Below are 20,870 nucleotides of genomic sequence, written 5' to 3'. Positions count from 1 at the left end.
AGAAATATGGTCGCCGATTTTCCCAAAAATCGCGCGAATTTCGATCGATCATTCGCGAAGAGGACGAGAGAGGGGTGCCGAACGAAGGTAACTAAATGAAGATTCGGGCTTGATCGATGAAAATGTTCTACAGCGAAATAGAAATAAAGCAGGGAAGATTGATCTCCGGGTACACGTTTCCACCGGAAACCCGATGTTCCGCGCGAAATTATTCGAGACGCGTCCGTGTAATCTATTTATCACTCGAAGCATTGCTGCTCCGGCCGTGACTTTTATACGGGAGAAGCGACGCCCGGCCGAATCGACGGCCCTTTCTATCCGCGAACGTCGCGGATAAACATTTTCGATTATCCAAAAGCGGGATCAAATTCGAAGGAGATTGAACGTTAGGCGGGCGATCGCGTTAACAGCGTGACGCACCCCGTCGGCAACGGCCTTTTCGACCTGCGAAATCGTCGAGATAACGCCACCCTTGACGCCGCGTCGTCGCGTTGGGCGGAATTGTGGATCTATCGCGATGTAACCCTTTTTTCTGCAGCAGAACAGTTGCCCCATTTTACTGGGAGAATTTGATTCTGGGTGAAGTTGTGTTAACGTTAATCTTTTTCAATAAAATATAGCTTAAATTAAAGCGGAAAGTGTCTACTTTTTAACGGTATATAATAAGTTAATAAACAATCGTAAAGACCATTTTTACAAAACGAGAAGCTCTGCCTTGTCCTGCCCTGCAAAATGAGTCGCCCCATCTTACTAGGAGAATTTGATTAATTTTTAGGTTATGATCCCGTGATTCTTTTTCAATTCAATTTAGTAGAAATTAAAGTTAAAAGTGTCTACTTTTTAACGGTATATAATAAATTAATAAACAATCATAATCATCTTACTAGCAAAATTCGAATAGTTTTTAGGTTATGTTCCCGTGAATCTTTCTCAATGCAATTTAGCTCAAATTAAAGCGAAAACCGTCTACTATTCAACTATAACCAATAAATTAAAAAACACTCATAAACACTATTTTTACAAAAGAAGAAACCCTGTCGTGCAAGATGAGTGGCCCCACCTTACAGAGAGAATTCGATTTTTTAAGCTGTGTTCCCGCGGGCCGGTTATGATCGTGTAATTTGATTTGTCGGACCTCGTTATCGCGCCGGCTTTTTATTCTCTTCTCCTTCTTTTATTTCTTTTTTTTTTCAGCAAGATAAAGTTCATCGACTATTCACAGCCACCGCGAAACTTTTAATTGTCGGACGGCTCGGCCGGGGCTGTTTCATTTCTTTTCCCAAGCAACGGCCTGCATTTCCCCGACAGCCGCCCGCCCCGTCGAAATTTCTAGCGAATTATAATCCGGCGGGGGCGCAAGTTCGCGGAAAGTTGGGGCCGCGCGGGATGCGCGCGTGTATGTTATCGAAGTTGTTCGAGGGTTAGATTTTCCGCGGGTCATGTAAAAGTTTTGTGCGTGGAAGCGGCCGACATTTCACCCAGTTTCTCTCGCCGGGGTATATTTCTGCTCCCGTTCCGTCGTAGACGGTCTTCTTTATTCAACGTATAATAGTTTCTATTACGCGGGATTCGTCGAGAACGGGGCTTATGGTTAACTGCAATTTAACTGTTGGTTAACCGTGAACTTTTATGTGCGCACGTTATTTACCATATTTTTATCGTCTGAATAAATTCGTTTTTGGTTTCAACATCGTTTTCATATTGATACATTAATTGTGTTATAAAAGTGACATTGAATATATTAATTGTGTTCATCGTTATGGGATTAAATAACAAGCGAGTCACTCGATACTGTCAGTGAAGATGAAAAAGTCCTAGTTTCCTCTAATTATTATTATTATAATATTAGTATAATAACTATAATTATTATTGCTATTTAGTTTATAATCAATTTTTTCTCAGAAAGTAGGAAAATATATAAACTGTGTAAAATGTTGTCGATTTCAAAAACGAATGATTTCGACATCTTTCATAGAAATACGTAAAATGTCAATTGATGGTAGTTTTAGTGTTAAATGAAGATAACATTCCATTATCATTGCTTAAACATTAAAGTAAAAGTTGACGTACAATAAATATAAATTATTAGCCTCACGTAGGAATTTATATAACGACAAATAAATGTTACCATTACAATAAGTTTCTGTTAATTTGTTTTTTAAAGATTGCTGTCGCCATTTCTTTACGACAAGTATACTCGCCTTAACACGAAATCTACCAACTACTCTATGACAACAATACTCGTCGAAAACAGCCGACTAGTGAAGACAATATTAATTTCTTCGCGTATACGCTGCAAAACGCCTAAAACGAGACACGGGGAACGCGAAAAATAAAAAGAAGAGTAGAGCGAGACGAGACGACACGACGATCTTCTATTTAGGTTTTATACCGTGTTTTCCTGCTAACCGTCGCATCTCCATGAGAAGGAAATTTTGTCCACGTCGCTTGAAAGGCCATTTCCATAAGAAAACACGTACACTGCTACGGCTTGCCGCCCGGATCCCCTCCCCTCCTCCCTCCCCGACGCCGCTAAAATTTATAATCTTTGAAGAGCAACGAGATTACCTTACCAATTATGCTTCTGGCCGGGGCCGGTTTTGTAATCTACACAAAGTATCACTTTGAAATTCAGATTCACCCGGCAGTGGGGGCTAAAGTGTTGACCACATGTTCATCTCTGCCGGCGCAGTTTCGGCTGCGAAACTCTCAAGATACGCTCAAACTGTATTACCCTGGCGCTTCGTTTACGCGTTCAATATCGCGCATAACCGCGGCATTATAGCGCGCCACTGTAAAATACGGCTAATCGATGGCTATGAATAATAATCCGTGGCCGTAAACACGTGCTAAGCAGTCCGCGGGACTTTACGAGCCTATTCGGAAAAATAGAAATCACCCGGCCGTATAGGTTAGGGTGGTTTCTTAACCTATTGCCGTATTTTATTTCTCGTTTCTGTTCGGAATATCAAAGAAAACTCGATGCATATTTGCGTCAATGTTTAATGTACTGTTAATATTCTAGGGTTCGATAAAATGTTGACGATTAGGTCAAAAATTGTTTTCAAAATTTATTTTCTATAGTTATCGTCGATTCGAAATTGTCGCGCCAAAGTGGAATATGGCGACAGTGGAACGGAGGAATTTTAAATATATTAATAGAAATTTATATTTAACACTATTACTATATATTATTATATAGTAACATATTAAAACTATTTCAATCTCAGTATATTTTACGCCGTTTCCGAGATAAGTTCTCTTAAAATTGAAAATAGAGCATCTAAAAAATGATCGACATTCTTACTACGAAAAATATACTAATACATACATATAAATAACTAACAATTTCACAAGATCTAATATAGTTTCACGAGAATATGTCTATTTTACATTTTAATTCTACGAAGTGTTTTTCTCATGCAGCGACCAAAGAGCACCGCGCGCCACCATGCCGCGTTCCGATATAAATGACAAGCTTCGACGCGTCATCGAAAACGAGTGATAGGTTAAAAAAATCCTCGAGGTGCGGAGAAGCACTGGGGATGGTGGCGTGCCGCTTGCCAGCTACGAAACGAGCGATTCGATAATAGGAAAGGTAATCATAGCCGAGGAACGTGTGGCGGCGGAGGAACGGGACGCAAGACGATTTCTCGTAACACAATGCTCGGTCGTATCTCACAAAGAGGTTTCTGGTGTAGTGGCGCGACGTTAATATACGTACTTTATCCGACTCCATAGCGAAGTTAAACCCTACCCGACCGACGTCGCCTCTTTGCATCGCTGTATAGGTACACGGGTTCCTCGGAATATTACGCACGCGTCTCTCGTTATCTTTCAGAGCTCCTCTGTTCCCCTCCCTCCCTCTCTCTCACTCTCTCTTTCTCTCTCTGTATTTCTCTCTCTTACAATTTTACTCTCTCTGTAGTTCTCTCTCTTACAATTTTACCCTCTCTGTCTTACTCTCTCTTACTCTTTTATTCTCTCTGTCTTTCTGTTACTGTTTCTGTCTCTCTCTTACTCTTTTATTCTCTCTGTCTTTCTGTTACTGTTCCTGTCTCTCTCTTTCTCTCTCTCTCTCTGTCTTTCTCTTACTGTTTCTGTCTCTCTCTCTTACTCTCTCTATCCCCGATCTCGGCTGGCTCGCCCTTTCCGCGATCCTAAGGGGCCATGGTGTACCCACGAGCTTCCGCGCGCTACTACGACCAGCTTTCGGTTTTACGGACGAACTTCCCGTATGGGAAAAGAAGGTCTGCTGCCATTTAAATCCTCAATGAGTAATTCAGCGAGAAGGAATTGCTGGCAGTCTTCTAAAAGGATGCCACAGCGAGTAGCACTAACTCTTAAAGGTATTCACAGTTTATGGGGAAAAATGCGGGAGTGTCTTTTTGGATATCGTTTCATGGTTTCAGCTACGCCGTGTTCTTTCCTTTTTTCACGATAGTTTTAAAAGGAATTTCATGATGAATAAATCTGTCATGGTGGACGGATTGATTTAGATAAATCTGGAGTTATGGTAATTTAATCGTGGAGATTTATGGGAATTTTTAATTTTGTTTGGTGAACTGAAAGTGGAAGGTTATGGTGAAGCAATAATATACTGTAATTTTTGACGATAGTTTTAAAAGGAATTTCATGGTGAATAAATCTGTCATGGTGGACTGACTGGTTTAAATAAATCTGGGGTTATGGTAATTTAATCGTGGAGATTTATGGGAATTTTTAATTTTATTTGGTGAATTGAAAGTGGAAGGTTATGGGGGACCGATAATGCTATATACCCTATTATTTAAATTATTGTCAATTCTATATGTTTATTGTCATAAGCATTCGAAACGAATAAACTGCGAATCGTTATGCAAAAACGAAATTATTTAGAACAATTTTCTTTATTCTTCAATATTTTTTAGAAATCAAATTCACAGCCTGACGATGGATCTATACTACTAAAATAAGTAGTATACGTACTGTTATTTATTCAATATGGCCATACGTCTTAGCATTAATAAATAATGTAAAGAGAGGAAGCATAATATTGCAAACATATCAAAAATAAAATACACCTTGTTAGCTTGTTAAATCGAAAAGTCAATACTTCCAAAAATCATATAACATTTTTAAATAACAATATTAATAGTCCAATATTTTTATAGCAATTTTTCGTGTCTCTAATTCCTCCGAAAAATTTTCCAATAGGGAAACAATACATAAATTCTCCGAATAAAGTACAATCGACAAATACAACATCGTTTCCGTCAGCATTCGAATAATTTCTCCGCAAAGGGTTTCGAAAGTGTTACAAAAAAGAAAGAGTTGCCACAGCGAAGCCACGGCTCTCGCTTTATTAAAAGAGGGACACCGTGATTCTTTCACCGAGCGAAGCACTGAAGTTTAATATAAGATTCGCGCGCGTACGTACACGGATAAGATATTGTCCCGGCCCGGTGAGAGACGTATGTCCCGTGCATTAAGAAATCGTATCTCGGCGCGATCTTCAGGAAAGTTTTAGCCGGGTATTAACATTTCAAATATTCATGCGAAGATTGCGCGTTACCTCGAGCGCCGTCTTATCCGCATTCCTCTCTGTTTTATATACACGCGTGATCGTACTTCCGCCTAAGAAACCTCTTGGAATTCCTAGCGCGCGTGCGCAGTGAAAAAAGCAGAAGGCATAACAAACGTCCCGGTGTCGATCGCGGATAAAAATGCTATACTCTCTGAAAGTCGAACGATTAAAAAAGAAATCATGGGCACCGTTACGACGAGCTCTTCGCGTGCCGTGTACACGGTCGCCGGCTCCCATTGTTTCTCATTTTCGAGTGTCTCCGCGTCACCGGAAAGTTTGCCCGTTAAAACGCAAAGTACCCGGTAGGGTGGGTCGGCCGCGCGGAGAAGGGGACGCGTACAAACGAGAGAAGCGGGCGCTGGATGGCGCGAGCGACGGGGGCAGACGCACGGCCGGACGAGGTGCCGGGGGTAGGTTAGGTTAGAGCAAAGAAGACGAATAAGGAGAAAAAGAGGGTTTCGCGGCCCGCTCTGAAAAAGAGAGCGAGCCGAAGGACTTACGTGTGTACGTGACCGGCAAAGAACTCGGTTTTCCATTTAGATGAGGCGAAAAGCTGTTCTTCTTGTCACCGGCGTCCGCCTCCGGGGCGTAATCGAACGTGGCCAAAAAACCACAGACGAGGAACCCCTCGATAAAGAGAAGCACGATCGCGTGGCCCAGGCTGCCTCTCGTCGTCATCTCTTCTTCCGACGATTTCTTCGCTCGCCGACCGTCGAATACGAGAATAGCCGGGCCCATGAAAATTGGCTGGCGCCCGCCCGGGGGTGTGCGACTTTTACCCGCCTCCCCTCGCGAACCGCTGGGCCCCCTCTCTCTCTCTCTCTCTCTCTCTCTCTTACCTGACCGTATCCATCGAGAGCGGCGAACCGTTTCCGAAGAAGAATTCTATAAACGTACCGGCCGTTCCTTCTTCAACGGAATCGCTCCCCGGTGTATTATGTACGAGGAGTCGTCGATTTCGTTAGCGGGCAACTTATCACCCCCCACCTCCCCCACCCCTTTCCTTTTAATTAAATTCGGATCGCCGCGCTGCGGCGCCGGCTGCGATTTCAGTGGGTCAAAAGCCGAATCGAATCACTGCTTTTTTCGTGCCTGTTCTTAAGGCTGGCGTGTGAAAATGTTAATTGGGTCAGACGAAATATTTGAAGGCGAGAAGGTAATTGTTATTTTGGTGCGACCACGATTTTCATCTAATGGTTGTAATATTATGTCGTTTTTACGAGGTAAAAGGTAACGTGACTGTTTATTCTCTTTTCAGGAAGTTTATGGTTAACACTATTTTTACCTATGGTGTCAAAAGACTTCTTTTAATTAATTTCTATTTGACACTATCATTACCGAGATAGTTACATATTTTAATATTTTCTAGTAAAAATCATTTTCTATTTTGTATGTTTTTAACGTTATCATTTTTTTACTTTTGCTACAGTCATTATAGAATTAACGTGCTAAATTATATAACATACAGAGTCGATAAAAATAAAAAAAAAATAAAAAAATATTTGTATTTTGGTGACTCGTGAAACTAATCAAATACTAGTTCGAATGGAATAACTTTTTGATAATTGAATAATTTCTTTTAGATGTTTTAAAAACTTCGGTCTACTTAAAATGCCGAAAGAAAAGTCTCTAATTTTTCAACTGTTTTATCTGCGCCGATAACAAAAAATTAAGAAATGCATCTTTAAACTACCAATAACTGAATATATCATTGAAGGTTTTATCGAAGTCATCTTTAAATCGTTGAAATCGGTGTCCGAAGTCGTTAAATATTTTTATCACCCAAACGGACTGCAACCTTTAAAAACAAATTTTTCCAACTAACATAACCTCGAAAATACAAGTTATTCCATCCAATTTTAACAAAGTTTTTCTTTCTAAATACCGTGCGATCCACTATCACAAATCTCGTTTAAATAAAGCAATTATTATCCGACGTTATAATTTGCAATAAATATGTCCGACCAGCTGTCACGTGATCTCAGAAAATTCATCGACTGCAAAGAGATAAATTACATTTGACAAAAAGCAGACGAGTTTTATCGATGTTTGGACACGTAAAAACGAACTTTCACAGCTCCCAGATTATTATTATGGGAAGAAAAAGATTGACTACCTTTTCCTCGTTAATATATCCCGGACCGTTTAACAGAGTAGACACTTTGAACAAGAGGAGGAAGGCTCCAGGTGACCGAGGTAACGCCGGTCCTCGGTGTTTATTGGAATTCGATCTCGTAACTCGCGCGATACTCGATCCGAAGTGTCGAAGATCGTCAAGCTCCCCGGGCATCCCGGGGAACCTCGACTGGATGGCGAGGCTCTTTTGAATACCCGATAAAGATCGGTGCCATCTCTTTGAAAAAGGGAGAAAGGGGTCAGGCGAGCCGGTTCACAGATTGCTTCCGCTATGGCGCCGTTTGTCGAGACCATCGCGAACGTACGTTTTCGTCGATCGGCGATCATTCTAATGAATTTCATTCCGTCCGCCATGATTACGGATGAGAAGAGATAGGGGTTTATTTTTATTATTTTTAATTACTGTATTGTTGCGAACTCCCTTGCTGACACGTGTTACACGTCGCAGTGTTTTATTTTCATTCTACGCTATTAGAAATGTGCTCTGATTATTTAGGACATAATAATATAATTTATTTGTTATGTTAGGAATTTCTGAAAAATTTAATAATAAGTAATATAATTGTGACGACACGAGGTGATTTCGCGCGAATTTTTCATAAATTACCAATTTTCTTAATATTTATATTTTTTGGTATAGCATAGTATTATATATATTCTTCCTTTACTATACACTTTCACTTTAATAGCTTACTTTAATAATTAATAACAGAATTGAGTAGAGCACGAGACATCCGCGATATTCGCCATAATGGCGCGTCGCGCCTAAGAGGTTAATAACAATTTTGAAAAATTGTAGAAAATGGAACTGAAAACGCAATTTTATATGTTTTCGCCGATCGGCGAACATTCTAATTTCATTCTCCCCTCCTCGATTACTGATAAGAAAAGATAAGCGTTTACTTTATTTCTCCATAAAAATATCCGGAATACTTTGCTCATCAAACAGCAGGTCGATACGATTGATATTCTTTTGACAGTTTCGCGACGATCGAATCAATCAAAACGGCTGTACAGCGAACGCCATAAAAGAATGAATTAATGGACTCTTTTTTACTGCTTCGCGTAGAAACTCAATTTATATCGCTTTCTTTTATTCTGTTTGATTTCTCCTATTTTTGTCCAGGGATAATCTCGTTTTATGTCTCGCAATGCGAAGGCTCGTTTCACGCTTTTTTATACAGGGTGTTTCGAGATTACGTTACTTCTGGGATATGTGGGGTTCCTGACCTCGGCGACGAAGGTGATAAGTTTGTGCCAATTAAGAAGGGAAGATTGATTGCTGGGAATTACGGCGACGCCGACACTGGATAAAATTTACTTTTCTTCTGTGATATGTCATAATTAGTTTGCCTTTAAGAGATATGTGGGATAAGTATATACTACTGAAATTTATGCCATCTTTTATTTCTAATATTTATATGAAATATTTTGTCGAGGTTATGTTGTCGAGTTATCTATTAAATTTAGGAAATGGAAGATTATTATTATACCAAAAAATGTTCTTCTTTAAATCTTATTAAGTTATTAAATAAACAGCGTTCTTAACATACCGCAATCTTAAAATATCATAATTATTTTCTAATCAACAGTATAAAATTTATACTATCATTTATTTCCAAAATTTGTTCTTTTGCAATAACAGACCCTATTCACGTAATTTTTATTCTTGTAAAAGGGATCCAGGTGGAATAAAAAGCCTAGCGTAACCAATAAATACCTAACCAAAAAACATAACCTAGACATTACAGAGAAACATAACCTAGACATAACAGAAAAACATAACCTAAACATTCAGTTAGAAAACGCAACGTCGCCGTTGCAACAAAAGAGTTCTATACATATAGTTCTATTACATATGATATAGTATATTGAAGATAAGCTGAGGTCTCACATTAGGTAACTTGACTCTAAGGTTCCGCTTATCATATGACGCGACTGTTAAATTCTCCGTCTGTGAATAACGAAATTAACGTTTAACTCGCGCCGTTGCGTCGTTCGCGTTACGTCTGACGGCGCTTCCGCAACCGGAAAGTTTGACTCCGCGTTGTTATTCGTCAGATAATGACGATGAGGAATCGCGCGCCGCTGTTAACTCGAAACTGTTCCCAAATTTCAGTTTGTAAATTAAGCGACGTCAATAACCATATTTTCACAGCGACTATTATACAACACATCAAATTAAACTCGGTCAATCTTTTTCTGCGATATTTTAAATATATCTATATTTTTACAATAAGATTCAGTATACCAATTTCCTTGGCTAGTACCATTAGTGCTATAATAGTTGAAAATATTTCTGCCAGCATAATTTATATATTTTATGATACGTTCCTCGTTTTGACAGATTAATCATTACATACCAAGCGAGTCATAACCCCTTTTAATACATTGTTCATAATTAAATTGCCACTTGGTCGGCGAGGGTTGTCACCGGTTGATAGTAATGGCATTAATTACAGCTGTTTATTCAAATGGAGGGTGACACGTTACACCTGTTAAATTATATCACACACCATTCTGCTACCATATACTCGTGAAACCATTCTCTTGCTTTCTATTATCGACTGTTTTTAATTTTTATTATTAGAATGGGATTTTATTAATTTTTAATACTAAAATAGAATTTTATTAATTTTTATTGTCAGAATAGAATTTTATTAATTTTAATTATTAGAATAGAGTTTTATTAATTTTAATTATTAGAATAGAGTTTTATTAATTTTTATTATTAGAATAGAATTTTATTAATTTTTATTGTCAGAACAGAATTTTATTCATTTTTATTATTAGAACAGAATTTTGTTAATTTCTATTGTTGGAATATTTGACTATAACAAATTCCCCCCAAAGCATAGTATCGATAACTATACTAAGTGGACTAACAACGATTATTCCACTCACTTTGATATTTTAACAAGAACGAGAGCGAGCAAACTTGAAAAACGGGCCGCCTTTTATTCCCCAATAAAAAGCACAACCGCTCGGCTGTATGGTTTACATGTCCGGCCCGTAAACATGTTAATTAAATGACACGGGAATAAACTCATTCAGGAAATGGTACTAGGAATTTCATTAAACTCCGCGCCGGTCACGATGCAGCGGCTCAAGAGATTTTTAATTAAACAAACAGGAACACGGGGGAGCTGGACGCGAATGGCAACTTCCAATTGCCTCGCATTAATTTTCCTATTTCTGTATCCGGCCGACTGATTCCGGTCATTTTTGTTGCAATAATAATGTTTAACTTTACGACGCAAAGGGGAGCCATCGATAGTCGGCGCAGTTTTTCCGGTGCGTCGCCGTTGACGATGTTTCAGCGATATTAATAATAAATAGGTATTGACGATGGCATTAATGGAATGTTAATACAAGTCCTGAAAGCGACAAAGTCGATGCACGAATTCATGCGGATTATTCGACGGGTGTTGAATAAAGGCTTCCGGTGCGGTCAAAGAGGAAATTAAATTATTCAGTAAATTAAATCATCAAAACCATACTGTACGCAGAAGTACAGAATAAACCGAATACCGCGAGAATGTACTATTTACGTGGAAACGAAGCGTGTCTCTTTTATCTCGATGACGTCGCGCGTCGTGCAGATGGTGGTCACTTATTTTTTGACGGATTGGTGACGTTAAAGAGAACATATAAATTGCTATATTATAAATTGGATATAGTATAAATTGGTTACATTATAAATTGGCTATAGTATAAATTGCTATATTATAAATTGGTTATAGTACAAAGTGGCTATATTATAAATTGTCTATAGTAAAATTGCTATATTATAAATTGGCTACAGTATAAATTGCTATATTATAAATTGACTATAGTATAAATTGCTATATTATAAATTGCTATAGTATAAATTGGTGTTCTATTATGAACGCTTGAAAAAATATATTTACTTCTTGGTATTTTTCTTAGCTCAGATCTGTGTATTTTTTTTAAATAATATCTACGATGTTTCAAAATTTACTTATCTAATTAGCTTACAATTTTGTATGATTTATCACTATACTATTTTCGTATCACTATAGCTCAAACTAGAATAATTTCAAAATCTTGATCCTAAATGAGACGTTAAAATCGGTAATTGAACTTTCAAGTAGCGTTATTTTATTAATCCTCAACTTTCTTTCTGTCATTCATGATTTTGAATCGTTGGTTAATTATAATGCAAACTTAAACCACGAGATAAATTCAATAATTTCCAACGAAAGTGTCTTTGCAAAAATATTAAATAAAAATAGTAACAGGTCACTTTGATCTCTCTTTGACTCTTTCACTCAACGTTAATACTCAGGGTTAATTGGTAAGTTCATATTCTTCAATTTTCCTTTCACCGCAAGCCAATCTCATTATTTTGACGTAACAAAATATCCGCCGGTGGTATGCGAGAACTCGAAAATGTCGGGAACCCGATCCTTGGGTCAGGTTGGGTCGGATCGGGCACCGAAAGCATCCCGCCGGTCCGAGAATGTTGGAATTCTCAAGAAATTTGAGATCGTCCGAAATTTCGAGGGGCCGAGCAACATTTTCGTGCCCACGGTTCATCGACCAGATCTCGAAATCTTTTAATCGAAAGAGATACTTTCTGGAACTCGATTCAAACCAAAGGCAAACTTCAATTTGTCATAATTCATTAAAGAGAGTTGGAAGACATTTCTTAAATTTTCCTTAATAGGGCTCATATAAAAATGTTAAATAACAAGAGTTTTCGATTCTCTTTTGTCATTCTATGTGAGAGCAAAATTAAGATCATTTTAGTCATTGTCTAGTAAATTCCTCTATCTAGATAAAACTATCTTGATAGTTCTTCTATCATCCAAAAAAATCCAAATCACCTAGTACAATTTCAGAAAAGTAATTTCATTTCTCAGCTATTATAATAAAAATTAATTTCTGCAATTACATATCCAGCGTCATTCTTATTAGGAGCTGTAAGAACATCGAAAGGCTATTCAAAGCTCCCATATCGATATTACCAGGCAGACGTTAATAAAAGCGGCAAAACTAGTCACATAAAATCATGTTTCAACAATTAATTTATTAAAATTATATCGAGGGGTTAGTAGACGAAAAAAAAGAGTTAAAGAACATTCTCCCCGAAGCTGTTGAACGAATCGACCGAATTCTCGGCTTGTTCGGCGACTAAAGCTTCGTCTTCGCTTGGTCCACGCCGAAATGATGCGACGCGGCGCGGTCACGTGGCCGCGAGACAATCTCCGAGAGCAAGTTCCTCGATTTCTCGGTTCTGTTTCGTCTTTTTCGCGCTGAACGAGTTGGAAGGGGGAGCCGGTGAATTCGTGTTTTTGTGCACGCAGCTCCGGGGAGATTTCTGAGAACTCATTTCTCTCGTCGAGAAAGGGGGGAGGGAGGGGCGAATACAAATACGGAATTAAGTAATTCGATTTACTCACTCGGATAAATTCGCAATGACTTGTTGTCGGACCCCCTCCACTTGCCGCGGTTATCTGAAAGTTTAATTACTCCGTCACACGGTGCGTCCGACGGTCCGGGACAATTTTATGAAAACCTGCACGTCCGCGGGAAGGACATTGACGCGGAGAGGGGGGAGAAACACCGTCGCGCCCGTCTACGCTCGCCTTTCGGCCGGCCGCTAAAAGCGCGTCTTTGTTTCAGTGGCGACGGTAAAAAACGCGAAGCGGATACCTACCGACCGCGATTGCCCGGTCGAAGGACCGAACGCGGACGGATCCGCTTTTTTTTATTGACGCGTAAGAGGTTATAGGCGCATTGTAACTTCCACCGGAGACGAATAAAAGAAGAAGAAATCTTTCTACCCCGCCGCGAACGATGTAATTTATTTGGTCGAAAGTCGACATTGACCCTCTTTTATTTGTCAATACGAAGATGACTTTAAAGCGTCGTCGGTTGTTTTGTAACTAGCATTATTCGATTGTATTTTAATTCAATTATTTCGCGAGAGAAAATAGAATCAATCGAACTGATATGAATTTTAAAATATAATTGATAAACTGATGAGAATACTTGAATGCATGGAACAATTAATCTTTTACACTCGAGGCGACAGTAAAACTGTTCTATCACGTTCTAAGGTCATTTTTATACCAACAAAAATTATATTTAAAAAATTATTAAATAGACAAGCCGTCAGAATTAATTTCGTATGCACTAAAGTGCACTTTGTTGCATAGAATAGAAACTACGAGCCGGGAAAATTATTTCAGATTTAAAATGGCTTCGGGTGCAAAGGGTTAAATGTTCGAATTACAGTGGAACTCCATTTAGATGATTGTTCCAATGATCGCGGTGTGTACTAATTGCTGATGCAATTTGAAGTAAGCGAAGACGTCGCGTTCGACTTGATTAACAGGTTATTAACTGAAAGCACGGACCAATCAGAGTGTGAGTAGAGTTTGTACACTTCTTAAAGTGCTGAACATTAATTCTAAAAATGTATGCAATATTGAAATCAATCAGTACAACAAAAACTAACACTTTTGTATTTTCTAAAAGTCTTATTTAAAATTAAATTTCTCTAATCTGTTGCAATAAAAATGACTCTGAAAACTTAATTAAAAATTAGCACTATATTATAAATCGCAACTTTTCCGCTAAGAAAAAAATGTCTCGTCTCTAATAATAGAAACTTCAGAATAAAGTTAAGTAAGCAATCAGGTACAGTTAAAATTTAATTCCTATAAATAATGTATCATATAAATAGAGTTTCACTATAGCAAATTTCGCGTACAATAAAAAGTGAAAATTAACGCGAAACCAAGTTCATTCAATTGTCGAAAGGACCGATCGTCGGTGAAAATATTTTTTCAAGCAGCGCCGATTTTCTGTTTTTTTTTTCAATGCAGCGAAGTCATTTAAAAAATTAACCGGCAGTGCGGTCGGAACGAAAATTACCGAACTGACGTCGACCCGCGAATTATTTAACGATAAGAGACCGTCGCCGCGGCAGTCCGTGATAACCTACGTCACTTGCATAAGTCATGGGCCGCGCGCGTGGGTGTGGGGATCGGTTTGCGCTCCCGCGCGCAAATGGACACTGACTCGCGTGATTTTTTTAGTAAATTACCTCTCGCCTCCGGACCGTATGTCATCAGCGCGGCCATTAGCACAATTAGGATGACTTGGACGAAGAACAGCAGGCATACTTGCTGCTTTCCGCTCGCCGCCGTGAACATTCCCTGTGTTCGAACAAAAAAAAAAGCGAAAGGTAAAAAAATCGGCAAATTGTGATGCATCATTTGTTTAATCTAGTCGACTTTGCGTGCTGTTAATTCATTCGCATTCTCGGCAGAGAATTATGTAGCAATCTGTATATTAATGATATACGTTTATATAACTATATTATATATAAATTATAATTTAACTTGAACGAGCATAATTTGAATTTTGACTACCACTCAAGAAGTTATTAAATACTTCTTAACTATAAATTGTAAGCCATAAACTAAACTTGTAAGTAATAAACTACGAAGCCATCGCTGTGAGACAATGCATTGACGTAAATTGAACAATTTTTAATTCTTTAGCTTGAAGAAGCATTGTTTGAGTTTTGGCCTATTTGCCAAAGAATTGCATCTCTTAAAAAATTGCATATCCAGAGCTATAGGCAATTGCATATCAGAGCTATAGACAATTGCAACTCGGAGCTATAGACAATTGCAACTCGGAGCTATAGACAATTTTAACAACATGCAGCCAAGGCTTTAATAAACGTGCGACCAAAAATCCGAGCGCCGATGTTAAATGTTTAAAGTTTAACGCAGAGATTGTCATCGCCAATAACATCGACGATGCAATACCTCTCCCATTTTGATTTGGACACCCTTATTTCTTCGGCCCGCAGAAGCTCGATTCTCCTCACTGGCTGTCGATCATTTCCCTCGGCCTGGGCCGTACGGTTCTAACACACACACGCAAACACCACTACACACGCACACACGCACACTTGCGCGAGCGTGTTCCTGCACAAACGACACACTCGGGACGACACGTCGGTGGTTTTATTGTTTCTCGATTCAGTTTCGTGAACGGGAATTCTGGTACACTGCTGGCTGCCTCTACCGAGCGAACTCCGCTTCTAAACGAGGGTACCCTTAATTTGCGCAATGATGAGCTAGGCCGGAACGGAGATTGACGGGACGATGACTGTGGCGATGATTGTCGTCGCGGAACCGTTCGAAATCTTATCAGTTCGATCGCTGCGACGAGATTCGTCGAAAATAATGTCGCAACTGTGTGGTAATGGAAACGTTTGATTGGTTAATTAATAGACTTTAATCTGGGAAATTATTTATAATTAAAGAGCCTCGATTGAAGCGAATTATAATAATAGAAACAATATAGTAGTTTGATTTCGTTCTGAAGGGTGAATTAAAATTACTATTCTTTTTTGAAATCAGTGATTTACGAATATTATAAATTGTTTTGTTTTGTTTCGTTTGGGGAATTATTAATTGGATGTAACTGTGAAAGAAATTACAGTGCAAGGAGTTACCAGATAAAGCGTTGAATTTCGTTGACCATCTAAGACCATCTATTAACAAATTCTACAATCGCAAGCTTGCTATACCAATATTTTTAACCTCTTAGACACGACCCCCCATTATGGCAGCTTTCGCGAATGTTTTCTGCTTTACTAAATTGTATTATTAGTCGTTAAAGATTAATCTATTAAAGTGAAAGTGTATATGTACAATACACTAAGAAAGTAATATATATAGCTACTTTGTTTATTTCAAATAATGTGCCTCCAGAATTATTATTATTAGACAGATATTATTACACGTGGTGTCCCCTGAGAGGTCACAACCGAGTGCAAAGGGTTAATATAGGTATTTTAATATAAGTATTTTACTATAGCTAATACTATAAATATATGTATATATGAAAGCTTCGTGTACGCGCCGCTAAGTGTCGGACGCGTGAGGAACGGCGCCACTGGCGCGGAAGAACTTAGAAAAGTAATTTCTAACCTCCACTGTGCGATATGAAAACTGAGGAAAGCAGGAACGTTTAATTGGCGATTCTCTAATTTTAGGTTAGTATATAAGTTGTAAATAGGGTTAGAAAAAAAGGGGAAAATCATATAAAAAATTTTTCTTAATCCTACACCCAAGAAGAAAAAAGAATCGAAAAGATATTATATATATTGCTATAAATCGAGCCGTGCCAAAGAGGTTAGACCAACTTGAGGATCATAGCCCTCGAAGACGCTCTAACCAATATTCGTCGTCGATAGACAATCGTCTACCGAAGATAATCTTCGCTTCGAGCACATGTATGTTTGATTCAGCGAAAATCGCCGATACGCGTATTGTTTATCCCTTTATTCCGCGCACGATCCAATTACACCGCGATTGATCCTGATTGACCCGGTCGTCTAAATCTCCCCCACGGATATACGCTATTCCCTTAATACCGGGGCCGCTGCGTTTGACGTTCGTACGCCGTCGAACAGTTGCCTAGTCGAGTGGCCGCGCGACTCCGACGCGTTCGCACGCTGGAAAAATATACCCCACTCGTATAAAACTGGAATTATTAGCACAGCAGCCTGGATCGACCTTTTTCCCCCCGCGCGGCAACGGGCCACGGTTACGATCGTAAAACGGGGGATTGTAAAATATTAATGACTGACAGTTTTCGCGATCTCCGCGCGGATTCCGAGAAAATTCCCTGGCGACGAATCGTCGTCTTCTTCCGCGAGTCGATTTTTCCGCTAATCGAACGATTTTCGATCAATTTGATTTGCGTTAACAATTCTCTTGATTATGGTTATTTAATAGTATTTGTAAAGTCTAGAGATTTTTTAGAAGTCGTCTTGGCGATAATAGTTGCAGCAAATATACTGAATCGGTGAAAATCGAATGAAAGTATCGCGATCGTTCTTAAATGGCTTTTTATTTTAGTTATTATTGGATTGAGAATTGTCAGCTCTTTAAATCTGTCTTTGCTGCAAATGCGGAGGACGGTAAGAATAATGATCAAATGAAATTAAATCGTAGCAAATATCAATAACTAGAACTGAGGTAGATTTACTATTTCAAAGTGCAATTTTTTAAAATTAAATGGCCGATGAGTCTCGCATAACAATCTTAGTCATCCAAGAATTTTCAAGGAAGTTTGCAACGTCATCTTCTCAACGCATCGTCCCGGTTCGTTTCCCCGCGACTACAGAGAAAAACCTGATACCGTAATCTCGAAAATAAATTCCGAAAAGAAAATCTGTACGCAAACATTCGCGAGACGCTTTACGAATAATGGATGGACACGGCCAAGGAAATGTCAATGGCTCGTCGTTCCGTTCGATTAAATGATAACGCGTTATCGATCCGCGTGGTAGCTTCCTCGATGCTCGGAAGACTCCTGTCACGCGACCATCGATCCTTTTCAGATGCATAAAGAATGAGACGAAAGCTGCGACGGTGTTGTTTGCGCGACTTCATACGGAATAATAAAATCGTTGTTCCGCTCCGACCAATGGCAAATCATCGTTCGAGCACGTTTCTTTTGATAGCGGGCTCGAAGATACTCGTCCGCAAGATCGAACGAAATCGACGGTGAATTTATAAATCCGCGGGGATTAAGGAAAATACAGGGAAATTTGTTAAAGGGAGAGGAGCAGCGAAGCTTTCGAACAAAGTTTTAATGATCGGAACCGATAATGTTAGATGTATTTAAAATTTAATGAGAATGGAATAATGTTTTAATAATTAGCTAGAGTATGGCAAAGAAACTTATAATAAAGAAATTTAGAAAATGTGTATAATCGTTGCGCGATTTTGCGTTGCACTTCGTGAAAATACGTCGAAAATTTATGAAAAATTAAATCTTGCTTCTAGAGAAAATTCTTTAAGATAATAAAAATTCTTCGAAATATTTGTGCATAAAATATTTGTCCACTAAAATTACTCTATCACGTGCCAAATAATTCTTATACTAACAAAATTTAGATTTAAAAAATTGTCAACAGCAAAACTGTTGTTATGAATCACAGAGTCAATTTTATATCCATAAAATGCACTTTATCGCGTAAAATAGAAATACTATAAGCCAGAAAAGTCATCTCGGATTTCCAATAACAGTGGCTTCGAGTGCAAAGGGTTGAAAGTCTGTTCAATTTTCTATCAATTGAAAGAAAATATACCGTCGTAATATGTACACGTTAAACAATAATATTTTAACAATGTTTTGTGCACAATCGATCGTAACTATTTTTGTTGAAGATTAAAAATATCCGCCTTTTACGTCCAATTTTACAAAGAACTTGATTCAGTATAATCAACGACTAATCTAGTTTAACCCTTTGCACTACGTTTATCTTCGCATTTACAATAATTAAATAATTTTCGATTGGAATAATTTCTTCGAGGAGAAATAAAATAAATATATATAGTGTGTTTACAATACAGCGCTTAAATATTAGTGGCAAAAAGACAATTTTATTTCGACTTAAAAATACGAAATAACATTCATGTTTAATAGGTTATTGGAAGAAATTATAATTACGAGTCAGACTCAGCGACTAATCCAGCTTAATCAAGCGCCTAATTCAGTTCAAAGAATTCTCAACTTTATCCGATAAATTTGCCGATTTCCTCCAACTAATTACCGCCATGAACGCATAAAATCCGCGCGGAGACTTTCTATACACATCCAGCACCCGCGTCGGCATGTATCACCGAAACGCGACGCTCGCGAAAGGCGGCGGCAACGAATCTAATAATTTAAACGAGTCCGTGACCGGCCGTACCAATCGCCGATAAAAAGGAAATTCCATTTTAACCGCGCGGTCAAGAAAATATCGGCTCGAGCCAATATTGGACCGAGCGCAAATTGATTTTCAGTTCAGCCTTCGTGGCTCTGCCGCGCGCTCGAAGACAAGGAGGAACATCGAAACGGGAGGGGAGGGGGGCGAGTGGTGGAAAGAGGGGCGCGGAACGCGACTCGTTGGTTATTCGAGCGAGCCCCGGGTCTCATCGTTATTCTAAAAAAGCTTCCGCGCTTCCCTAAGATAAATCGCATAATTTATGAACGCGGCTTCCGTATAATCCTCTGCAGCGACTGCAGGAGCCCCGTGATTTGCTTCTGTTTCCATCGGAAAGCTATTCGAAACGGCGCGAGGCGAAGGGAGGGGGGAGAGGCGGCGCCGAGCTTCCTCGCTCGGAAATAATTGTACGGCTCGCAATCAACGCACGTACAGCGCTAACGCGGTCGCTATAACCTAAGAAGCCGGTGCGCGGACGTATTCTTTGAGACGTCGACCGCGGGGGCGAATAATTCAGCGGATACCGTGAAATTTCTATCGCTCGTTTGCCCCCGAAAAGGAAAAAAAAAAGGAAGAGAAAGATGGAGGACACCACCCGCCGGAGATCCTCGTTTGCGTTCGTTTCGCGGCACGATTCTGTCGCGCTCTATTCGACGCCAATCATAATCAAAGGGTGGATTGTGTGTCGCCGGGAGGATACGGTCTAATGAGCACGGTATCTTTACTGTAAATTTATGTCCGGGTCCTTGAAAGGAACCCGCGGATAATTCGGCCTCCGTTCCCCGCGTCTCTAATTTCGAAGTCAAAGGAAGAAGCGTGTATTTGCCCGGAGAACCGTCTAATAAACCCGAACGGACCGCTTCTGTCGTCGCGTTTAGGGACATTCGTAAAATGTCTGATTCCTTAATCGTGGAAAATGAGAAATTGCGTTTCTATGAAAATTTTTTTATCCATCTTTGAGAATTATTATAATTGCCGGCAATGTTGGATTCCCTTTTGAAATCGTACGCGGATTGACGTTTAAACTTTTGATATTTGATTGAAGTGAGAAAGACACGGTCTATTACTAAATCGAAATCAGTGAACGAGCAAACAGAGAGCGGGTTTCTTCTTTTATTTCTTTGCCGGTTCGCGGACCGGTCAAAAGCAATTTCCGACTTTTCATCAGACTGAACGCAAAAGAGATTTGAAAAGATTCTATTGATTCGTTTCTGTTATTTCGCCGCCGGCTATTCTTCCTGCCAGCGAACATTTTTATTTTACACGCATAAACGAATTGGTAACGCGAAACAAACTCTTTACGCTGTTAGATTGATTACGACGAACATTATTACATGTTAATTATTTATACGGCTCCTTCGAAATTAACTAAGAAAATATTGCAACAATATT

General features: G+C 39.1%; 1 protein-coding gene across 11 annotated transcripts in view; it reads right to left on the bottom strand.

Annotated features, from left to right (window-relative positions):
- The window catches only part of Rh50 (Rhesus blood group-associated glycoprotein Rh50), a 42,812-nt gene that overhangs the window by 15,841 nt on the left and 6,101 nt on the right, over positions 1-20,870 (bottom strand). For 5 of the 11 annotated variants that reach the window (XM_078185514.1, XM_078185520.1, XM_078185521.1 and 2 more), the window contains exons 2-4: positions 15,514-15,945; positions 14,781-14,892; positions 13,129-13,182 (exon numbers count right to left, since the gene is read on the bottom strand). In XM_078185514.1, the coding sequence (XP_078041640.1) occupies positions 13,129-13,182; positions 14,781-14,892; positions 15,514-15,522 (175 nt within the window). In that variant the 5' untranslated portion in view covers positions 15,523-15,945. The remainder of the gene's footprint in view (positions 1-13,128; positions 13,183-14,780; positions 14,893-15,513; positions 15,946-20,870) is intronic. The other 6 variants (XM_078185524.1, XM_078185522.1, XM_078185523.1 and 3 more) reach the window with 3 other exon arrangements.

This window comes from Augochlora pura, chromosome 7 (assembly GCF_028453695.1).
Source record: "Augochlora pura isolate Apur16 chromosome 7, APUR_v2.2.1, whole genome shotgun sequence".
NCBI classification, from domain to species: Eukaryota; Metazoa; Arthropoda; class Insecta; order Hymenoptera; family Halictidae; genus Augochlora; species Augochlora pura.
This window is presented reverse-complemented; position numbering and strand designations above follow the sequence as displayed.